Source organism: Symphodus melops, assembly GCF_947650265.1.
Source record: "Symphodus melops genome assembly, chromosome: 13".
Lineage (NCBI taxonomy): Eukaryota > Metazoa > Chordata > Actinopteri > Labriformes > Labridae > Symphodus > Symphodus melops.
Window position 1 is genome coordinate 8,694,206 of NC_136703.1, and position 20,127 is coordinate 8,714,332.

At 41.0% G+C, this 20,127-nt stretch overlaps 1 protein-coding gene across 9 annotated transcripts in view; it reads right to left on the minus strand.

The window, feature by feature from the left end:
* Positions 1 to 20,127, minus strand: part of prdm16 (PR domain containing 16) — a 167,868-nt gene that overhangs the window by 62,584 nt on the left and 85,157 nt on the right. For 6 of the 9 annotated variants that reach the window (XM_079358746.1, XM_079358751.1, XM_079358748.1 and 3 more), the window contains exon 3: positions 15,184 to 15,234. In XM_079358746.1, the coding sequence (XP_079214872.1) occupies positions 15,184 to 15,234 (51 nt within the window). The remainder of the gene's footprint in view (positions 1 to 15,183; positions 15,235 to 20,127) is intronic. The other 3 variants (XM_079358752.1, XM_079358750.1, XM_079358747.1) reach the window with 1 other exon arrangement.

Here is a 20,127-nt window from a genome sequence, read left to right on the forward strand (position 1 = left end):
CTGACATTTTTTTGACAAAGATGATCCGCTGTGGCACATTTGATGATGTCGTATAATCTGAGATACAGCTATGATAATGTGTCTGTTGTTACATGTATTATGTAAGCCTGTGTATGTGTGAGTTCAGATTTAGACTCCTAACTTTTCCCTTGTTTGCAACATTCAAAGAGGAAAGTGTAAGGTAATAAACAATAGGGGGCGCCTTCACACAGCAGGACGTACAAATTGCCACTGCACGTACACACTCGTACACATACAAACACATGTACACAAACATGCACTATGAGACAAGAAAGTTGTTCATACAAACCTTTGTGCCCTCTGTCTGTGAATATCTAATGTAAAATAATTCAAACATTAATAATAAAAACCCTGCTTCTTCTCAGCACTAAATTTTCAGCTTAATATTTGACCATGTTTGATGCAAGCTTTGCCAGCGTGTGTGTGTGTGTATGTATGTGTGTGTGTGACCACTGCTGCCCTTCCCATATCTGTCTCCCATCGCTCTGTCTTATCACAGCACACATACCTCAGCATCGCCTCCTGTGATTGTGTAAAAAGCCTGGGGCTTTTTTTCCACACCACAGAGACAAGGAGAGGAAAAGTGAGTCTAGTTATTTGTGGCAATACCAGTGTGAATGGGTGCTGCGGTGCTCGGGAGATTCTGTTGTTCTAGGGACAAAACAAATAAAGTGTCAGCCATTCAAAAGATGGCTCGACTCAAGAGGGTCAGGCCCAGCTAATTCCTTTGGAAAACAATCGGTTGCCATCGTGTTCTCTCCCTCAGCAGCTGTCTTGACATTTTTGCTTTGATAACACTGAAAGACATTTTGAAAAATAGAAAACGCTTTAATAGTTTCTCCAAGGTCAATGGTTAGAAAATATAACATATAAATATTTTAAGAAAAACCTCTTCTGCATCAGTGGTGTTATCTTGTTGTAGAAAATGGTTGTTGTTTTTTTTTTCCAGGTTCGTCTCAAAGATTTCAAGATTTTATGACCACGACTCTATTAAAAGTACATCTTTCTGTTACTGTCTTACATTGTTTTTCCTCAATCTGCTCTGTAAAACATTTTGGATCAACAGTGTTGGGTGGAAAGTGTTTTAAAATGAAAGTTGAGTTCAGTTATATATCAGTCAAATTTGCGGTTAACAGTTCATTTCCCATCCTACCATGTTGTTAAAGAACACGAGACCTCTGACTTTCTTTCCTTCTCAGTGAGAGTCAATGCTTTTAACTGGTGTTAGCACTGGAAATGGCTGCGCTAGCAAGCTCAATACTCAGGTCAGCCAGGATAACCCCCATATCCTGATTACTGACACAGAGTGCCCTCTGCAACACAGGCCAGCAATAAAAAAAACGCTTCAACGAGCTGCTACAACCCCGCCTGCATGGAGAGTATGGCTGACTTGGACAGAAGCTGTAACTATGAAAAAGAAAAAAGCAGTGCATGGCTGTGTGTTTCAATGTGCGTATCATGTATGTGCTAAGCTACTGACAGCGTGTTCAACTTTTCTAAAAAAGGAATATGTAGGCCTATGTGTGAGGAGATCAATTTAATGTTGAGCTGTAAAAGGACTGGACACAATGGTTTTGTTGCCAGGACATCTGAGAGCTTTTTGTTACCCCTGCTGCTTCGACTTTGTCTAGCAGGGCTGACAGATTGATAGGAAGAAAAGAGCGAATAAAAAGTGGAGAATCATAGAAACTGAGAAAAAAGACACAAAGAATATGAGTGGGTCTGTGTGAGAAGAAAAAGAAACAGTGCTTTTAAATCTTCAGCTGATATGTCACAGTGAAAGCCCCCCCACACGTCTATGAATATCTCTTTTATGATTACTACTGACCCATGTGCCAAAGAACAGCGGGGGTTCTGCATCACTCAAGCCTCAGAATTATGCAGCTACTACAAAAGGAAAATGTGCTTCAGAGAGTATAGACAAGAGTCAAACAGTACACATCAGTTTCTTGATTTGTACTTGATTTTACACAGGAAATTTGTCAAAGACAATTTGTTAAAACTATTAAAGATGACTTATTGCAAAGATTATTGATGATAATAAACATAGGTAATCTTGTTTTGGCAAAGAAATTTGAAAAGTTTTTGCGAAGTGTTAGCTGATATGTATTTTACGAAAAAATGTTCTACTACCAAACACCTTTTTTCACAATTCAGACAAAACTGCAGGTCAATTCCTCTAAGTTGTGTGTTTTTGTTGTGTATTTGTGTGAACGTGTGGATTTGTATGTGTGTGTTCTGAGGGGACACTTTGATAAATGACCAGTTTATGGTGCTGTCACACTGAAGATGTCTTTGGGGAAATACTTCCCCACAAGCGCTAGTGTGTGCATTTGAGTGTGTGTGTGTGTGTGTGTGTGTGTGTGTGTGTGTGTTTGTGGATGGGGTTACAATGCTCTGGTCATCTGATTGCAAGACCTTGGTAAGGCCCATGATTAATCAAACTGATTGGATGGGGCAAATATGGTTTGTGATAGCAAAAAGGAAGAGAGAGAGAGAGAGCGAGAGAGAGAGAGTGTGTGTGAAGGTGCAGAGGTGTGTATTTTGAAGCAGAATGAAGTGAAGCTGCTGTGTGTTTTAAGGTCAGGGGTCAAACAAATGGAACATGAAAGAGTAAAAACACAGTGTGGCGCTGCTGACACAGCCACAACCCTGTTAATATCTCACAGGGGCGACACACTCACCGTGAGTGCACACACTTTTTCTTAAACATACACACACTCCACACACACCTACTAACACATGTATCTCACCGCGGCACACACAACCGCTTGAGTAATTGAGTTGTGCCATTGCAGCTTTGTAATCGCTGACTTGTCTTTACATAGTCTTTGTGCCTGAACAATAGAGCGCCGGGACAAAGTTGTCGCTGGTCACAAGGAAGGCGGAAGAGAGAGAGAGAGAGAAAGAGAGAGAGAGAGAGAGAGAGAGAGAGAGAGAGAGAAAGAGAAGAGGACACAGAGAGAGAGAGAGTAAAGAAGGGGGGTCGGGTGTAGAGGCAAACAAGCAGCTCAGCCTGCATGTATGGGTGCCACCTGGTCTTAGATCAATGCGCTGACACATAGGTCATTTTTAATATGCTTTGATCTGTCACCCAGCTGGGCCATGGCTGTGTGGCTGTGTGTCTGTGTGTGTGTGTTTAACGGGTTGTTTGGGTGTGTTCTATCAAGCACATCTTGTTTCAGGACACCGTCCACTATGTGTGAACTACCAAATTATCCCTTTAATAGCTCCATTCTTCTTCCCTCATTATCTCTTTGACTGACTGCCTGGAGATGAACAGAGAGACAGACGCAGACTGACAATTGAGTAAAGGGTTGCATTGAAGCAGTTTTAATCTGACATCAATTATGAATTAATGTATTAATATCTATTAAGGTAAAAAGTTGCTCAGTAGTTTTTCATGGTGTACATGTCAGCTAACAAAAAAAAAAGAGTAGTGAGGCTCAGTTTTTTGTTTCTTACATTTTTGTTTTCTTTCCATATTTACACGAACACAACCGTTAATCAAAGTCAATCTTGTTTCTTTCAACCTCACATTCTTCTCCCCTCACACCACAGCAGCCTTGTCAATCATGTGAGAAAAACAAGTTCTTACTGTGAGAGAGGTGGTTGCACATAAGAGCATCCCTGGGTTTACTGATTCACGGGCCCAATCAGCAAGACATGAAGATAATAATACACATTCTCCGGTTTTCCTTACTCCTCACTCTCTTTCATTTTCTTGTCTCCCGCTTTCTGTCTCTTTCTTCTCTTTCTTTCATTAAGTCTGTTCCTCCCTTTAACCCTGTGGGCAGGTGCTACTGTAATTAGCCATTATTTGACTATCAAAAGTCAGGAGTTGATTAAATGGCCGCGAAGCAGCACGCAGAGCACTTTCCCTCTGAGCCCAGCCCCATAATTTCAAAAGCTTCTTGCAACCTGCTGAGGGCCTTTCAGGTCTGTGAGACGCCGCTTCCGACTGCTGGTAAGAGCCTGTTGCCGGTGGTAATCAAAACTGATAATCTTACAGGAGAGAAAGGGGGGGCGGAGTGAGGGAAGAGAAAAGAGAGCTAAAGAAAGAAATGGTTGGGGGCTTTGGGGAGGTTGGATCTCAAGCAGAGAGCCTTCCATTAGAAATGTGTTGTGGCTCTGAGGGGGCCGGTGGCCAGCAAGCGGTGAAAAATGCTGCCTTCTTAAGGCAAGTGAATGGCATCTCTTTAGTGATTAGGAGCGGTAATAATGGGCACCCCTGCCTGTTAGCCCTAAGTCCATTTTATTGCTAATTCATTTACCTGTTATTTCAGACAAACTTGACAGGAGTCACCTGCTAAGAAGTCATGTTTGTCAGGCAGGTATGCCCATTAGCTGGGGATCTTAAGTACGCCTCACAATGGTGCTGGTAGGGGAGAAGAAAGCTGCCCTTGTTGTGAGCAGATAACACCACAGCACAGTTATCCTGACCAACGTGGAAAATCTTTTCTCCTCCAAATATAATTAGACTTCATCCCTGGAGCGATACTTAATTAATGCATTTATTTTTCTCGTTGTGAGTGGATTTTAAGCCGAGCTTATCTACTTTTGTGCTCTGCTGTGAAAATCCTGTACTCTACTGAAGAATATTACCTGACCTGGTGCATAAAAAAAAAAATAAGCAGTTGATTGAAAATGAGTTATGAAAACACATAGTAATCAACTTTAGCATGAATTTAAATATACATTAAAGACCCAAAGAACTGTTATTATTTTGTGTTTTTTATGTTTTGTTTTTTTTTGTTGCTTTTTCAGGGCAGAATTCCCTTTCACGGAACAAAGCCACTAATATCTAAAGAAATATTTGACGAGATATAGTTTACATTAGAATAAATCATGTCATATAAATGCTATTTAATCCCCAAAGAGAATACGGGCAAAATGATCACTTTGACTCCCTGTTTAATGTCCTGGATCATTCTCCCCTGGGAAACACTCTCTATGATAATATCCTCATATGAGCAACTGATCTCAAATGTCACAGCTGGGGTTGACTCCCACTGAATAGTTTACTCCCATGAAGTGTGAAAAAAAAAAGGTTTACGTATTAATGTAGAAGTGTGGAGAAGCAAAACCAAATATGTAAATATATACATAGATTAGATTGGATTATTACATTTGGATAAAGCATTCTCTGAAAGCCTACCTATTGCTTGAGAAAACAATGAGCATGAAAAAAAGAAAGCAGCTGTAACTGCATTTCAATTGAGCTTTGAAGTCTGAAATCTCAGTATTTATTTCTTGTGTAGCTGCTCCTTTAGGGCCCTGACTGCAGGCATTGTGCATGAGGGGTTGAATCTTCAGAGTGCAGGTCACTCTCTGTGACTGCGCCAAACTGTTCCCATCACTTTCAATGTTGTAAGCTGAATAAAAGGATTATCTGCTATGAATTAGAGCAAAGACACAGCAGAAACCCCCTCTCTTGGGATGATACTGAGTGTGTGAGTGTGTGTGTGTGTGTGTGTGTGTGTGTGTGTGTGTGTGTGTGTGCTCTCATTGCCAGCCTCTCCTGGGATCCCCCACTCAGCCTAATCATTGTTTCTCTAACAGATAATTCTCCATGTCCTCACACGTGTCTGTGTGTGTGTGTGTTAATTAGCGCTGTGCCGGCTGAGTGTGCTCTTCCTTGTAATCACTTAATTAGGGGTGACGGCCCTGATGCTTGTTTACTCATTAGCCATCCTCTTTAATTATCTAATTCACAGCAAGTCGACTGTCCTTGTTAGCAAGCTCAGCTGAGGAGTCACAGGCCAAAATAGCTGTGGAGGTTTGTAATTGTGTGATTGTTAAAAGATTTCCCTCGACCTGATAGCTGGAAGACATTTATTAGTGTATAGGCGCTTATGAAAGAAATTAATTGGCTTCGAAACAAATCAGAAAGCAAGCTGAGCAGTAGTTAAAGTAAAATGCAGAAAGTGAATGGGAGCCATGTAAAGCAGACTGCAGGTCAAGAGAACCCACACAGATGCATCATCAGACACCAGGTCATGCTTACGGTCTGCATATGAGCGCCGGGCCACATGCCTCAGATTACTGTCGCTCCGTTTCCCTGAGACGCAGTCATTAATGATAAAATCGATGTCAAAAAAAGAAAGAAAGTGAACCCATGGTGAGTATGATTGATGGTTCCTTTAAATGGAGGGGTCCAGGGCCAGCTCTATTGTTTCTCTTGACCAGCCTTGCCACCTACTCCACCACCTCCACCCCCCCTCCCCGCACTTCATGTGGATTAAGGCCTGCCGTTTATTTAACAGTTCATTTGAGCGAAGGGGTGACCAAGGTGAAGCCTTGGAGGGTGGGTGGATGGGGGGTTGGCAGGGTGTCTGTGCTGTGCCGTGGCGGGACGTCCCTTACGGGACAGTGCCAGGCTGCGCTATGGGGAGACGAGACAGGGCCTCCCCAGTGGACTAATGCCCTGTAATGAAGATTAAGACTCAGTCAAAGACCATACTGTTCAGCTGAGATTTGAGGGAAGGAGAGAGGAATAGAAGGGGGGAGAGGAGAGGATAAAGGATAAAGTAGAGGACACAAACCTTTGTATTCAGAATGAATTTTTAAGATGGATTTTTCTAATTTGCTGCAGCAGGTATCGATACCATTAAACACAGTAAAAATGCTTTAAAAGAAGCAATATATGTTTTGCTCAATTACATAAACCAACATTTTTAATGTCCTTTAGCTCATTCTTAATCAAGATTTCTCAATCAGCTGGGGACAAAATCTGATTTTAATCATCAAGGAGCTGATTGCATTAGCTAGTAGGAGCAGTTGCCTTTATTCAATCAACAAACACTGCAATGAAAATCTGCATTATGCATTCATAGAGCCACGAGGTGCAACCTAGTAACAGCAACCACATTTATTGGGATAAGATTTGGTACATTTATTTGAGCCCTGTCACAAATGCACATTTTCATGACTCTTTCACCTGATTTGTGTGTGATCACAAAAATCCCATGTGTACATGTTGCGGCTTGTGTGTATACACAAGCAGTCACCAGTTCATTGGCAAGGCTTATCGATGATAAACTACTATAAATTACTATTGCTGTGTTTTTTTTTTAAATGTGCAGCTCATCTGAATAATTATTGGGCATGAAGCATGATCATTATGCAACATATTCAGCAAAACTTATTATCCACTTTCCTTTTGAACTCATAACAGAAATATGCCTCTCATAGATGTTACGCCTAACTCTGACTAACTTGTAATTCTATCTGCATACTGTTTAAAATAGACATAAGCAGATACAAACACATGGTGGACAGGGGTGTGTGTTCAGTTTACCATGAGCAGCCTCAACAAGTAAGCTATTTCATATACCACCATGATGCTAAAAGCTCCCCTCAGACCTGTAACACTCAGACACACATCCACTGTCTCCAACTATCTCCTCATTGAGTCTATTCTCTACTCTACCCCTCTCTTCTTTTCCTGTTTTAAAAACACATTTTAAATGTTTTGTCTTAAAACATTCAGAGGAGCAGAGTGATGACACAGACATGGATGGATGGATGGATGAGTAGGTGGGTGGGTAGAGAAATGGGGATCTTTTTTCACATGACCTTGTGTTGGCGGGGGCCAGCCTCTCACCCCCACTCTCCGTCTTTCTTCCCCAGACGGACTGTGTCTGTGACCGGGGCTGGCAGTGCTGGCCTCTCTTGGGCATTCTGGCATTCCTCTCTGTCATGCCCCCCATCCCCCTGCCTCCGGCTGTCTCCTGCCCTCTGAGGGTTTCCATCTTTGCTGAAGCTTGCTCTATTGCTTCAACTCCATCTTTTGCTTGTCTATCTATAGACATTTGTTTTGTTGACACAGTGAAATCTGTCATGCGAAATCTGTCTTTCTTGTTTATCCAATTTCCAGGTTAATAAATGAAATATTTTGAAAAATAGCAAGGAGGATCATTAAACATAAACTTAGATCTAGTAAGTCAAAGATTCTATTATTGACATGCAAGACCAGATCTAAGCACCACTTCGTTTGAAAGATTCGGTCCAAAATATTAAGACAACATTTTGTGCATTTAACTCATCGTCGCGACTGCTTAAAATGACCGTATAATGTTCAATGTCTGATGCAGAGTGTAACAGAGAAAACATTTTAGCACAAAAGAACTCTCCCCTTTCTGATGTGGAATTTTAAAAGTAAGCAGCATTCTCATGCACAGATGAACCTTTATCTCCCCCCGTCTGACACGTGGAAATATTTTTGACGAGCAGGACCACACAACTCTCTGTTCTATGCCTCCCCCTGGCTTTCTATGTCGCCGTGGCAACACCATTCGGGTCTTCATGTTATTATCGCCAATGCTTGACCAGCCGGCCCTCTGCATTCACTCTATCTGGCTTAATGGACTGGCTGCTTTCATGACAGACAAGGCACAATGTGTGTGTGCCTGTTGAGCTAATGTGTGAAAGTATTTACGTCTAACATGAGCACATACTCTTAAATACACAGTAAGGTGAAAATGTATTCTTTTACCCATAAGTATTAAGGAGTCAAATGTAGTAGTAAGGATATGTAATTAATTTTTATTTTGCAATACAAATAACTCTCTACTACAAAAAAAACCATCAGATCAGCGCATGGATTAAGTCAACTGAAAGCCTCTACTTTCTTTGTTTTAATTGCTGAGAACAATCAATAAACTCAGAAATCTGGCTAGTTTTCCTTGTAAAGCCCCCTTCAAGTTGCAAATATATTATCATTACAGTACTTTATTAACTTATACAGTAGCATGTGTTGGACAGGATACAAAAAAACCCAAATAATCAATAAAAGTGTTTCACGGTGAAAATGTTTTGTTGAACATGGAGCAGAGATGGTGATAATTAAGAGCAACATCAATGATGATGAAACAAAAAACAAAAGTGTGTATTTGTATACGCAAAACTCATGACAGCCCTCAAAGCCCTCAGATTATTGCCCCCCTCCTTTTGTTGGGTGACCCAAGAGAATGTGGTGGGAATGGCCACTGGGAGAGAGATTATGGAGAGACAAAGACTGCAAGAGAGGAATGAGAGATGGAGAGAGAGAGGGAGAGAAAGAGAGGTCAGGGAGCCAGCTGATGTGAAAGTGCCTTCGATCACCTCGTGCTTCTCCTCCGCCCCCCCGCTCTGTCGCTCTCTATCTGTTCCACTCTTTCTTTCTCTCGTTCCCACTTGAATTCCTCTCCCAGCGCTTCACTCCATTGTGACGTTGGGTTTTGATCGACGATTACAACAGAGATGCGTCAGTCAGGGCCCACACACACACATACACACACAAGCACGCACAGAGAAACAAACATACACACACATATATGCACACAAAAGTCAAAAGTGCCTCTGCAAGTTAAGAGTGTCACTCAGTCTCTCAGTGCATACACACACATAGATGAACAAAGTGACACATAACAGTGGCCTTTGAGTGCATGCTCCTTACAAGACATAATGACAGCATTCTGTAGTAACCAAAGCTTGGACAGTTCCCACAGATAAGACAGACAGACAGAGAGAGAGAGAGAGAGAGAGAGAGAGAGAGAGAGAGAGAGAGAGAGAGCAATTCTTTATGTCTTCACTTCTCCTCCTACTTCCCTCCTTCATAACAACCCTGACTTTGTCCACACCATGTGACCTTCGGCCCACAGAGACTATTGGCCAACAAAATCTGGACAGGAAAGTCTTCTAATTCAAGCAAACTCCACGCAAAATTGAAAATTGCTTGCTGGTCAAACTGATCATGTTAAAGGAAGCTCTTCAACCCCAATTTAGAGTGTTTTGAACATCTTCAATAACCTAGAAGTAGCTGTGCTGCCGCTTGTTTCACAGTGAAACAAGTTCCATCCCCTCTACAGGCAGAAGCTACCCATTTTGCAGAGCCACCTTTCAAACCTGCATGCATGGTGTGTTTCTTTCAAGTATTCTTTTAGCTGAGTTTATTTTCAATGTAACCTTCTTAAAGCACGGGACGATGTTAGCTAGCAAACGGTATGCTTTGAAAGATTATCCTGCCTTAGAATCCTAACATTCCCCAACATACATGATTTCGACCATGTGAACTCAATCTCTGCATATTTGTCTGTCTGCAGAGCCGCTCCCCATCCCTTTTTCAACCCTACCACACAAACACTGACTGCTGACGGCCTCCTTTTTTTTCCACACCAGAACTGACACAGTGCAAGATTTGGCGGTGTATATTTTGAAGGGGGGTGGGTGCGGATAAAGGTGGTGATGGTGGGTGCCAGTGGTGGTGCTGGATGAAGAAGGGGGGGAGGGGCTATGGTGCGAAATGAAAACATGTCACTCAGGGCCCATTAAAACGTAACCCTGCCCAGCAGAAGAAAGGGACCCATATCATCATTAAGTCATCTTGGGGCGAAGCAAAAACCACAAAATATTATTCCTGCACCCCCACCGCAACCATCAACGCACCCAATACACACACTCTCAAACACATCTCCCCTTTTTTTCCCTGTAGATGACAGCGAAGATGGGATGATTGGAGCTACGGTAAGTTAGCTCACTGCCACAGAATGACAAAAAGATGTTTGGAAACTTCCTGAATGTACAATGAATGACATACATCTACTTTATGTGGACAAAACTTTGTATTTAAAGTGCCTTAAAAATAGATAAAAGTGCATACATACAGTAAATAGACGCTTGATGTCTCTGAAATTCTGAGTGCAGTCGAACGTAACACAATGACTTAAATGTTCCAGGCTTTTCCAACCCAAGACTCTTTGGGTTTATCACTTCACAGCCATGTAATTACCATGCCATGCTAGCCTATGGCATTCATCCCCCCTTTAAAAAAAAAATAGATAAGCACAAACACACAAGCACATGCACACTCAGAGCCAACCCTGTAACCAGGTGGCATGTCTGACGTTTAGCATTATGAAAAATGACTCTACCCCTAAGGGCTCCATGGTGGCAGTGATTATAATATCCAGATAATCATTTTCAAACAAATTATCATAATTATCAATCAATCATGAGTCTATTTAAACAGGGGGAGGGATGTGGGGGAGTGTGGTGCTGTAAGTGGGGGGTAAACTATGGCCTGAAGCTCTGGATCACTTCTGTGACCCATGAGCCTCCCTCTGTCCACATAATAGCCCTCATACATTTAGGGTCATTTAGCCGGTGTATTTAGAGACTCAATTCCCCAGCTTGATTCAAGGGGGGAAGAAAAGATATGAACCCACAACCGTGTGCACATACGCACATATACACTCACCACTGCATCTGACCCCCATTTGGGGGGTCTTTCAACATAGAGTGGAAAAACATCTACTTATAGGTCATGGTTCATATCCACCCCTCTCATTTTCCCATTTGCAACTGACGGGACAACTAAAACACACATTTGTTGCTTCACTTGCATCAGGATGCAAGTAGAACAATAATGCTAAAAGGAGAAAAACATGAAATGCATGTCTGTCAAGTATAGAAAATAAGACGTTTATTTCACTTTGGAGATCATCTGAGCTTTAGAGGAATATGTTAAGTAGGCATTTCCACCATCACCCATACAAAAGTGGCACAGTCAAAGAAACTTGATCGTCTTAAAGAGATATTCAGGTGTATTTTTACGCTATAAATCCGCTGTGAATAGGCCCTTGAATTGATTTGATCTCGGTGGTACTGAGAGGTGAATGAAGGGGGCTTCAGGAGAAAGACAGACAGAGAGATAGAAAGAGAGATAGATAGTAGCCTTCAGGGGGAGATGATCGTCTTGGGAAAAAAGCAATCAGTGCTCATTGATTTTCTCTGCTGGTTGAATGGAGGGTGTCTATCTGGAAGTCATTATCTGCCATTTGATCTGCAGGAGTGTTTACACACGTCGGGATGGACAGCGGAGCTCCTCTGAAGATGAGGATTAGCACACACACATACTCCTTCTTTGGCTACCACTTTGAAACCAAAGGAATCCAAAAAGAAACACAAAGTCCTCCGATACCCTATTAACTTCCACACGCACACAAAGACTGAGGTGTGTGTGTGCAGTGTGTGAATGAGAATATACGTAAGCAGGGCCTAGACAGACAAACAGACAGATAGCCCTGTTTTATATCTCCAGACCAGACCAAACTAAACAATCCCTGATCCTATCACAAATAGCCACCGATAGCAATCTATAGCTGCAACAACACTACCCTGTCTGCTCAGAGAGAGAGGGGGATGAAATGATTGGATGAGGATGGACGAGGTAAGCCAAGACGAGATTTTGGATAACATCTCTTTATTTCAGTCAGTGGGTGGGATATGTAACTGCATGTGTGTTGGCCATTGTGGCTCAATCCGTGCCTAAGCTAGTGCAGGATATGAATCCAAGGCCCTAGACATCGTGCACACACATATGAGTGGATACAAACATACACATACCCACACAGACACACACACTTACGCACAGCTGTAAGCTCTGGCCAGCTTTCAATAAGTGGGCTTGAGAAGCTACAATAACATCTTTGCTTCCGTTTCATCCCTTGCCTCAACCTCGACTCTAACAGTGCCTTTACACTCCCTTCAGATACACACAACAACATAGAGCCCATTTAAATGTTTTAACGTGGAAAAAAAATGGTGGACACCTCACCATAGTGGCTAAAGCATTGTTTACAATGACTAAATAAAGTGTCATTCCATGTAGATATTTATATATAAAAAAAATAACTTCTTAGTAATGTAGAGCAGTTGATCTACAATGCATAGCTCAGCAACAAATACGAACTAATAACACATGGTGTTGCTTCCCCCCCCAACACACGCACACACACACATAGTAGTTTATTCAAGAGCTACAACTCAACTAACGTTCTGCTTTAATCAAGCATAGCCATGGTAATGACATGGTGGACGCACAAGAAGTCAGTGTTTATATGAGTGTGTGTGTGTGCATATGTGTGTGTGCAATTGTGCTGTATTTGTGTGTGTGTGTGTGTGTGTGTGTGTGTGTTACGGCATGATGTGGATGAATGAATCATGTCATAAGGAATGGCCCATGCATAATTTCATTCATATTCATAACAGGCATGTGGTCTGCCACCGCCCGATGAGGGCCCACCGCAACTCACACTCTGCATAATGAGATGAAACCAGTGTGTGTGTGTGTGTGTGTGTGTGTGTGTGAGAGAGAGAGAGAGAGAGAGAGAGAGAGAGAGAGAGGATTTATTTCTACTGTGGGTTAGTGTATTGATGTCAGTGTTCTGTTATCTGTGTACACCTGAGTGTGAGCATTACAACTTTACAATCCTGTTAGCATATTTATATGTGTGTGCGTGTCTCTGTGTAAGTGTGTTTGTGTGTGTGTTTCTTAATGAGTGAGTGTGTGAGTACAGAGCTGTGTGCACAGGCCACTCTAATGTGGAAGGTGGTTACTGAGTTTATAAAACCGTCAAGGTTTTTCCACGTTGTACGAACATGTGGGAAACAGGGAACAGCCCAAACCACCTGCGGTCAACTTCTAAAATAAGCTCATTGACTAATATAGGATTTCAATTCAACCAAGAACTCAGATATTTGCATTTGGGCCTTTTTATTAAAGGGTTTAGCAACAAGACTCTTGACCTAAAATGCCAATAAGGAAATATAATGGATTGTTTATTCTAAGGCTTACATTTGTCATAACTGTAAGCTCTGCCAACACTTTATCAAGGGAAAATAGAGGGTTGCTAAAAAGCATAGCCATACCTATGTTCTCTCCCTTTCACAAACATCCAGCTTTTATTAAGATTACCTGGATTTTAACTTATATCCAGTCTATCATTAAACAGCCACTCAGTTTTCATAACTTTCACAGCTAAATTCATGATAAAAATAGCAAAACACATCACAAAACATCCTTTAAACCTGAAAATAGAAACGTTTACCGCTTGCAACTCCCCTTTCACCACCTCATATAGATAGTTATCATATGTGAGGTCATTTTAATCCAATCAACTCAATCAAAGGCAGTGCATATCAATTTAAAGGTCTAAACGAAGAGCGTATAGGTAACAACACCTAATAAGGAGAAAGCAGCTGGACATCTACTAAAAAGGTTCTTGAACCTGAAGTAACTTTTGTTGCTGTACAATGTACACTCCAGATCCAGTACAACTTCTTTGTGAGTGCATTGTGCACACAGTTGTGAATAAAATTGGTTTGGGGTATTTGGGTATAGCAATGGTTTTTGAGGTATTTTCAGAAAGCACAGATAGCTTAGGATTTTCCCTGAAAATGTTTATTTAAATAGTGCATATTTTCCTCAGACTATATGGTAAACGTGTGAATCTCCATACCATAAAATTGTTGTCAATGTACTTATTGCTGTCTCATTTTCAGCCATTGATTTAGCTTTCATCTATACTGCAATTGACATGGAGCTTGCCTGCATGACCATGGTCATTTTTCAGAGTGTCCACTCTCCTGCAGCCATTGTTCTTTCATGGACCATTAGATGGACATGAACTCTCTCCCTGTCCTGTCTTGACCTGGTGACACTGGTGGTAAAAACCAACTACCGGCCTCTTCAATAAATTTATCACCTCATAAAGTGGTCACTGACTGGTCAATGGGACGTGTCGGTCATTCTGTTTCTGCAAGTGTCAGTGCTTTTGTCAAATAACAAATAAATGAAGCATAAAAAAATATCAATGTATCTTTTCAATTATCTCTTTTCTATGATGAAATGTAGCTCAGCAAGTAGGGAGAAAAAATGCCAAATGTAATCTGGAGAAACAAGATTTGTTTTGCAGGACGGACCTTAAAACAGAGTAAATGTAAAAGTACTGAAAAAACACACACAAATGAACACCCACAAAGTCAAACCCACAGCTACAAAAATTAAGACATTCATTAAAAGTTCAGAGGTGATTTGAGAAACTTTAAGAAAAACCTAACCTGTGAGCTGCTGTCATGTTTATTATTCATGAATGAAGATATACATATTGTGTATCAACACAAGGAGATCCAAAATAGAGGAATCAACAATACACCATAGAAATAAAGAAAAAATGGAAGCGCTATTGTCCTCGATAAAGCTTGCTACTTCATCTCACAACAACTTTGACACTCTTGTTGTAAAGTTAAACCAAGAGAGATAACTGTTACACCATCTAGAGGTGATGGCTAAGGAGAGGTAAAAAAAAAACACACAAAAAAAAGGACAATCATTCCTACCTTTTTGATGCAACTGTCAGGTGAGGCTTCAACATGATCGTTCATCATCTGCTGAGAAAACACAAAAAGATGTTTGTTTTTTTTACCTGATTCAACATCAGGTAAAACATAAGTTTCATCAGGTAAAACATAAGTTTCATCAGATCAACGATGTGTTTGAGTAAGAGATTTTTTTCGAAACATTTAAGGAGAATATTGATCTCGACGTGGGGTAATGACTGTTTCTGCTTGATGACATGGGCACAGGGTGTTCACAGTTCATCACACATACCCTCTGGGCCACAAATGTGACCCGATGGATATAATAATGGACTGAGAGGTCACAAAAACACACACAGAAGCAAACATAACACTACTGCACACACCCACTCTGATGAATGAATGCCCTACAGATTTGACGTTAATTCTCCGCTTCAGCGTTGCAGGAAATTTTGCTGAGACTCTGTCTGTGTCAGTGTCAGTGTGTGTGTGTGTGTGTGTGTGTGTGTGTGTGTGTGTGTAATTAAGCCTTCAAGCAATATTTACTGGGGGCAGATGGGTGGTAGAATACACCCAGTGTCTAACAGAGGAAATGAAGGAAGTGGGGGAATGATGAAGAGATGGGGCTGCTCATGCTGCAATGAGGGGACATTTCACATATAATGGCAACCCAGAGTCCGTCCGTCTCTTTTTCTTTTTTTCCCCTCTCTGAAGCCCATTGATGGCAACTGAGGATCAAAGAAGCAATGCAGACTGTTTTCAGAGCAGTTTTAGGTGGGGTGTGGGGGATCAACATGGCATGTTACTGAGTTTAAGTAAAATTAGGCCTATAAAACTTCCTCATAAAGAGACACACAGCATATCTGAACCTCCCTTTTCCTGCTCCCTATCCTCCCCATCTCCCCTTCAACAGTCGGGGTGCTGTTTGGGTGTTGTGACAAGACTGGCTGCCTTTATATTAGTGCTGAATATTAAAGTTTGTATTTCCTAAACCAGCATGGCCCATCAGGATTGGGAAAGAGACATTTATCTTGAATGGAATCTGTCCTGAAAACTGTGGAGTAATTCTTTGAATTCTGCCACACAGCAACACCATTATGCACCTTTCTGTACAAGGCCTCAATTCAGATGAAGCGATTGTGAACTTCTTAAAGACATATTCATAGACATGCGCTTTTAGATAAAGGTGTCCACTAGCCCATCTGAAAGATCACAGATTCCACAGGATAATATAATACTATCTTTGCAAATTCATTCTCAGTTGTTCTTTCTCTCCTCTTATCAAACAGAGAACCAGATGTGACTAATGTACAACAATGTTCTGTTTGCCGTGGTTTCATCATTAAGCTGTCAAGGGATATGTTTCTCAGCCTATCCAAATGGGAGCAATTACACCAGAGATAGTTAGAACAGTGTTCTTCGCCTACTTACACCTCATCTAAACCTTTACAGAAGCTTTCTGTCCCTGGAAACAGTTTCAAACATCACCCTGAATACAGGCAGTCTACTTCATAGCCCATCACATGTGTCTCATCTTTTTGACTTGTAACTGCAGCAACCTTATTTTGGAAAGTATGCAAATGAATGGATAAGTGTAGTAATTTTTACAAAGATGAATTTGTTTCCATGTTTCTCTGAAAATCAATTCATATTAAAGCACCCACTGAGGGATGTCAGCTTGGGTCATTTCAGCGCCCCTCTGGATAACATGTAGCTCTTGTGTCTTTGCTGATCTTGTCCTGTAAGTGTGTATGTCGAGTTTCCTGATAAAGTTAAAAGTATCACTCACTGAGAACATTTGCTATGAAACATGTTTAAAAAAAATAAAATAAAAATGTTTTATCATCTGACACCAACTAAATTAAAATATAGAAATGTTGTTGCTGATGATTTTATTTACTTTTAAAGGCCATATAGGTAGATGCATCATTAGTTTTAGTTTTTTTTATAATAAGCACAAATCTCATTGGAGGAGCTTTTTTCATAGATTAAAAAAGGTTAAAAAATGAAGAAAACAGCAAAAGTGAACAAAAAAATGTCTAATTCTCTCTATTTCATTGCACATTGAGTTTAAAATGTATACGATTTACTACAGCTACCACAGATAAGAACTCTGGCATTTGTTTTTGGTTGTTTTAGTTAAGACAGCCACAGATGCTGATGTAGCGGTTTGAATTTAAAAAGGAGACAATAAAGGCCACATTACTGAAAATCAACATTGGTCAACTAGGAACATGGTGATAGAAGAGATAGTAAAATAGGGAGTGTGTGTGTGGAGGGGGGCCGGGGTTGTTACGGAGCAAGGACTTCCCCTTTCGCATAATGCATATGACCAGCTGCAACAGTTTATAAAACCAACAGCTTGGCTGGGTTGTCAAAATGCTACCAGGCTTTCAACTATATAGGACAATTTCTGGACTTTCCCTCTGCTCTGTTCAGCTACAGGCCAAGTGTAAATATGTGTGTGTATCAAATTGTGCAAGAGTAACCTAAAACTGTAGAAGACAAGCAAGCAGACAAGAGTGATTTATAATGATGCCTTAATGCCTTTCAGCTTCAGGTGGGGGGTCGGGAATGAATGTGCTTTCTATCATCCAAACCTCCGTTTTTGGATCCAGAAACTTTAAGCTGACTGTCAGGAAAAGGATAATTGCAAAGCTTCCTGGCTTTGAATTCTATACAATTATAATTCAAATTGTTTGTCTGTTGAAAGCTACCCAATGATTACATATTTTGTTGTTGTTGTATTTTTTTATCAAAAGGTTGGCAGTTTACAGGGTTTCAAGTTTTGAATAGAAAAGGCTGGTGTAATGATGACATAAACTTTAACACTAAGGCTTGTTGAGATGATTGTTCAATACACATACACATTCGCATACACACATTCGCACACTCAAAGATATGCTAAAACACAAACCAGACAAAAACACGGACAGAAAACACAGAATAGCCTGGCCTTGCAGCAGGACCCCGCAAGGAAATAAATAAGCTATTAATTAAGGAAGGAAAATGTGATTGGCCACTGACGGCTGGTGCTATGATTTATTGCATGTGTCACCATCATCTCAAAGTGACTTTCACTCTGGGTTTGTGAGAGAGCTTTGGATAGAGACAGACCTATACTGGGAGGGATACATTTTCCACGACATAGAGAGAGGTAAATTGTCCATTTGTTCTGTATCTTGCCTGCTGAATGCTGACATGTCAATATGTCTTATGGAAAAGAGAAAACACTGCAGCGAGGGTAATTAGAAAGTGTGTCCAAGTGTGTGTCTGGGCACACAAACTTCTCTCATTGGCCCACATGACCTCAAACATAAACAAATCCAGTCAGGGCTTTATGAAAGTGTAGCCACCTGCAGTATCCTTCCACCCAGACCTGTCCAGACCCTTGTATGTGTCTGTGTGTGTGCGTGCATGTGTGTGTCTTTCATCATGTCTGCAGTGTGTGCTTTCACACTAGGTGGGAGGGAAACCCCCACCATTATTAGTGTTCATAGCACAGCTTTTGTTATTGGACAGAGTCAGGAGTTTTTCAACAACACTTTAGCACTATTCGTATTGACATGCCATGATGACCGAGCGCACAAAAGAAAACATGACATTGTGAGGGACACTCAGTAAGTGGACTTCCTCACTGTTTTTACAAGAACCTTAAACACATGATAAAGTAAAATCCCGCTTAGTTTATATTCAGAACTCATTTAACATAAAAACGAAAAGAGCATAAATACACAGACAGGGTTTTCTGTAGAGGGCCCACAAAATCATTTGTGATGGTTTTGAAAGTTTAGCAAAAGTCAAAGTTTAAGTGAATGACCGGTACAGTAATATTCCAGCCTCTTGAGTGCTGTTTAAGTAACCATAGCAACTGGAGGAGGACCTTACAAAGCTTTCTGATCATCATCCTCGGTTGCAAGTAAAAGAGGAGGGCCCACTTGGAGGTTTTGCGCCATAGGAAAATGTTAGCATTTTGTTGCCAAAAACAATTCTCTTTAACTCCGGATAATATGAGGCAATAGAACAACATGGCCCAATGGATGGCTGCGGATGTCACAAACCCACAAGTTTCCAAAAAGAACAGGCAGAAAACAAACCTCAGGGCTTTTTGAAGCAGAGCTCTGACTGACAACCCATTGGCTGCAAGAGCCACACCAAGGAAGCCACAAATTGAAAGTTTTGCTACACATTTATTGGGAACTTTTGGAACTTCTTGGCATGCTAACAGGATTTCATTGCAGTGGCAAAGCCCCAGACAAGTTATTGATCTTTTTGACATATAGATGTGAGAGGAAGTGGTCTTTTACTGTGGGTCGTGTTGAATAATAACATTTAGAGACTTTTTTTTTTTTTTATGTCAGGGAGAAAAAAAGAAAAAACAAGCAAATTGAAAGGAAAGGAGCCTCTGATTCTAGTTGCTTGTCCCTTTAAAACAAATCTAACTACAATGTCAAAGATGATCCCAACAAATTGATTTAAGTCCTCTAAGTCACAAGTACTTGCTAATCTGACTGGAACACTTTTGATACAATGAAATGACAGGACTACTCCAAAAAAGGAAGAAGAAAAAGTGGCAATATCAATTCTTCGTTGTTTTTCTCTGAGGTCTCCTGCTATCATTTGCACTCCTTGATAATAAACATTGTACTATTTCTGTCAGAATCTGCGGATTATGTGACTAATAATAAATGTCCGATCCAATCTGCTTTTTAGCATCAAGTTAGATATTGTCTTGTTGTAGTTCCCAGTCCATGATTGGCCATGTTCTTTAAAAGGGTGTAAAAGGGGTTTATTTTTGGACTTCCCGAAGATATCATCTTTGACAGCTGACCCAAAACAAGACCAGAGCTACAGTATGACTTCTTGAAAACATGCCTCAACAATGAGGTTGCTCACAGAGCATAAGTCAGGAAGACTATGGCAAGAGAGCTTAATACCAGGAAGCTGGGCGTCCATCAGATAGAA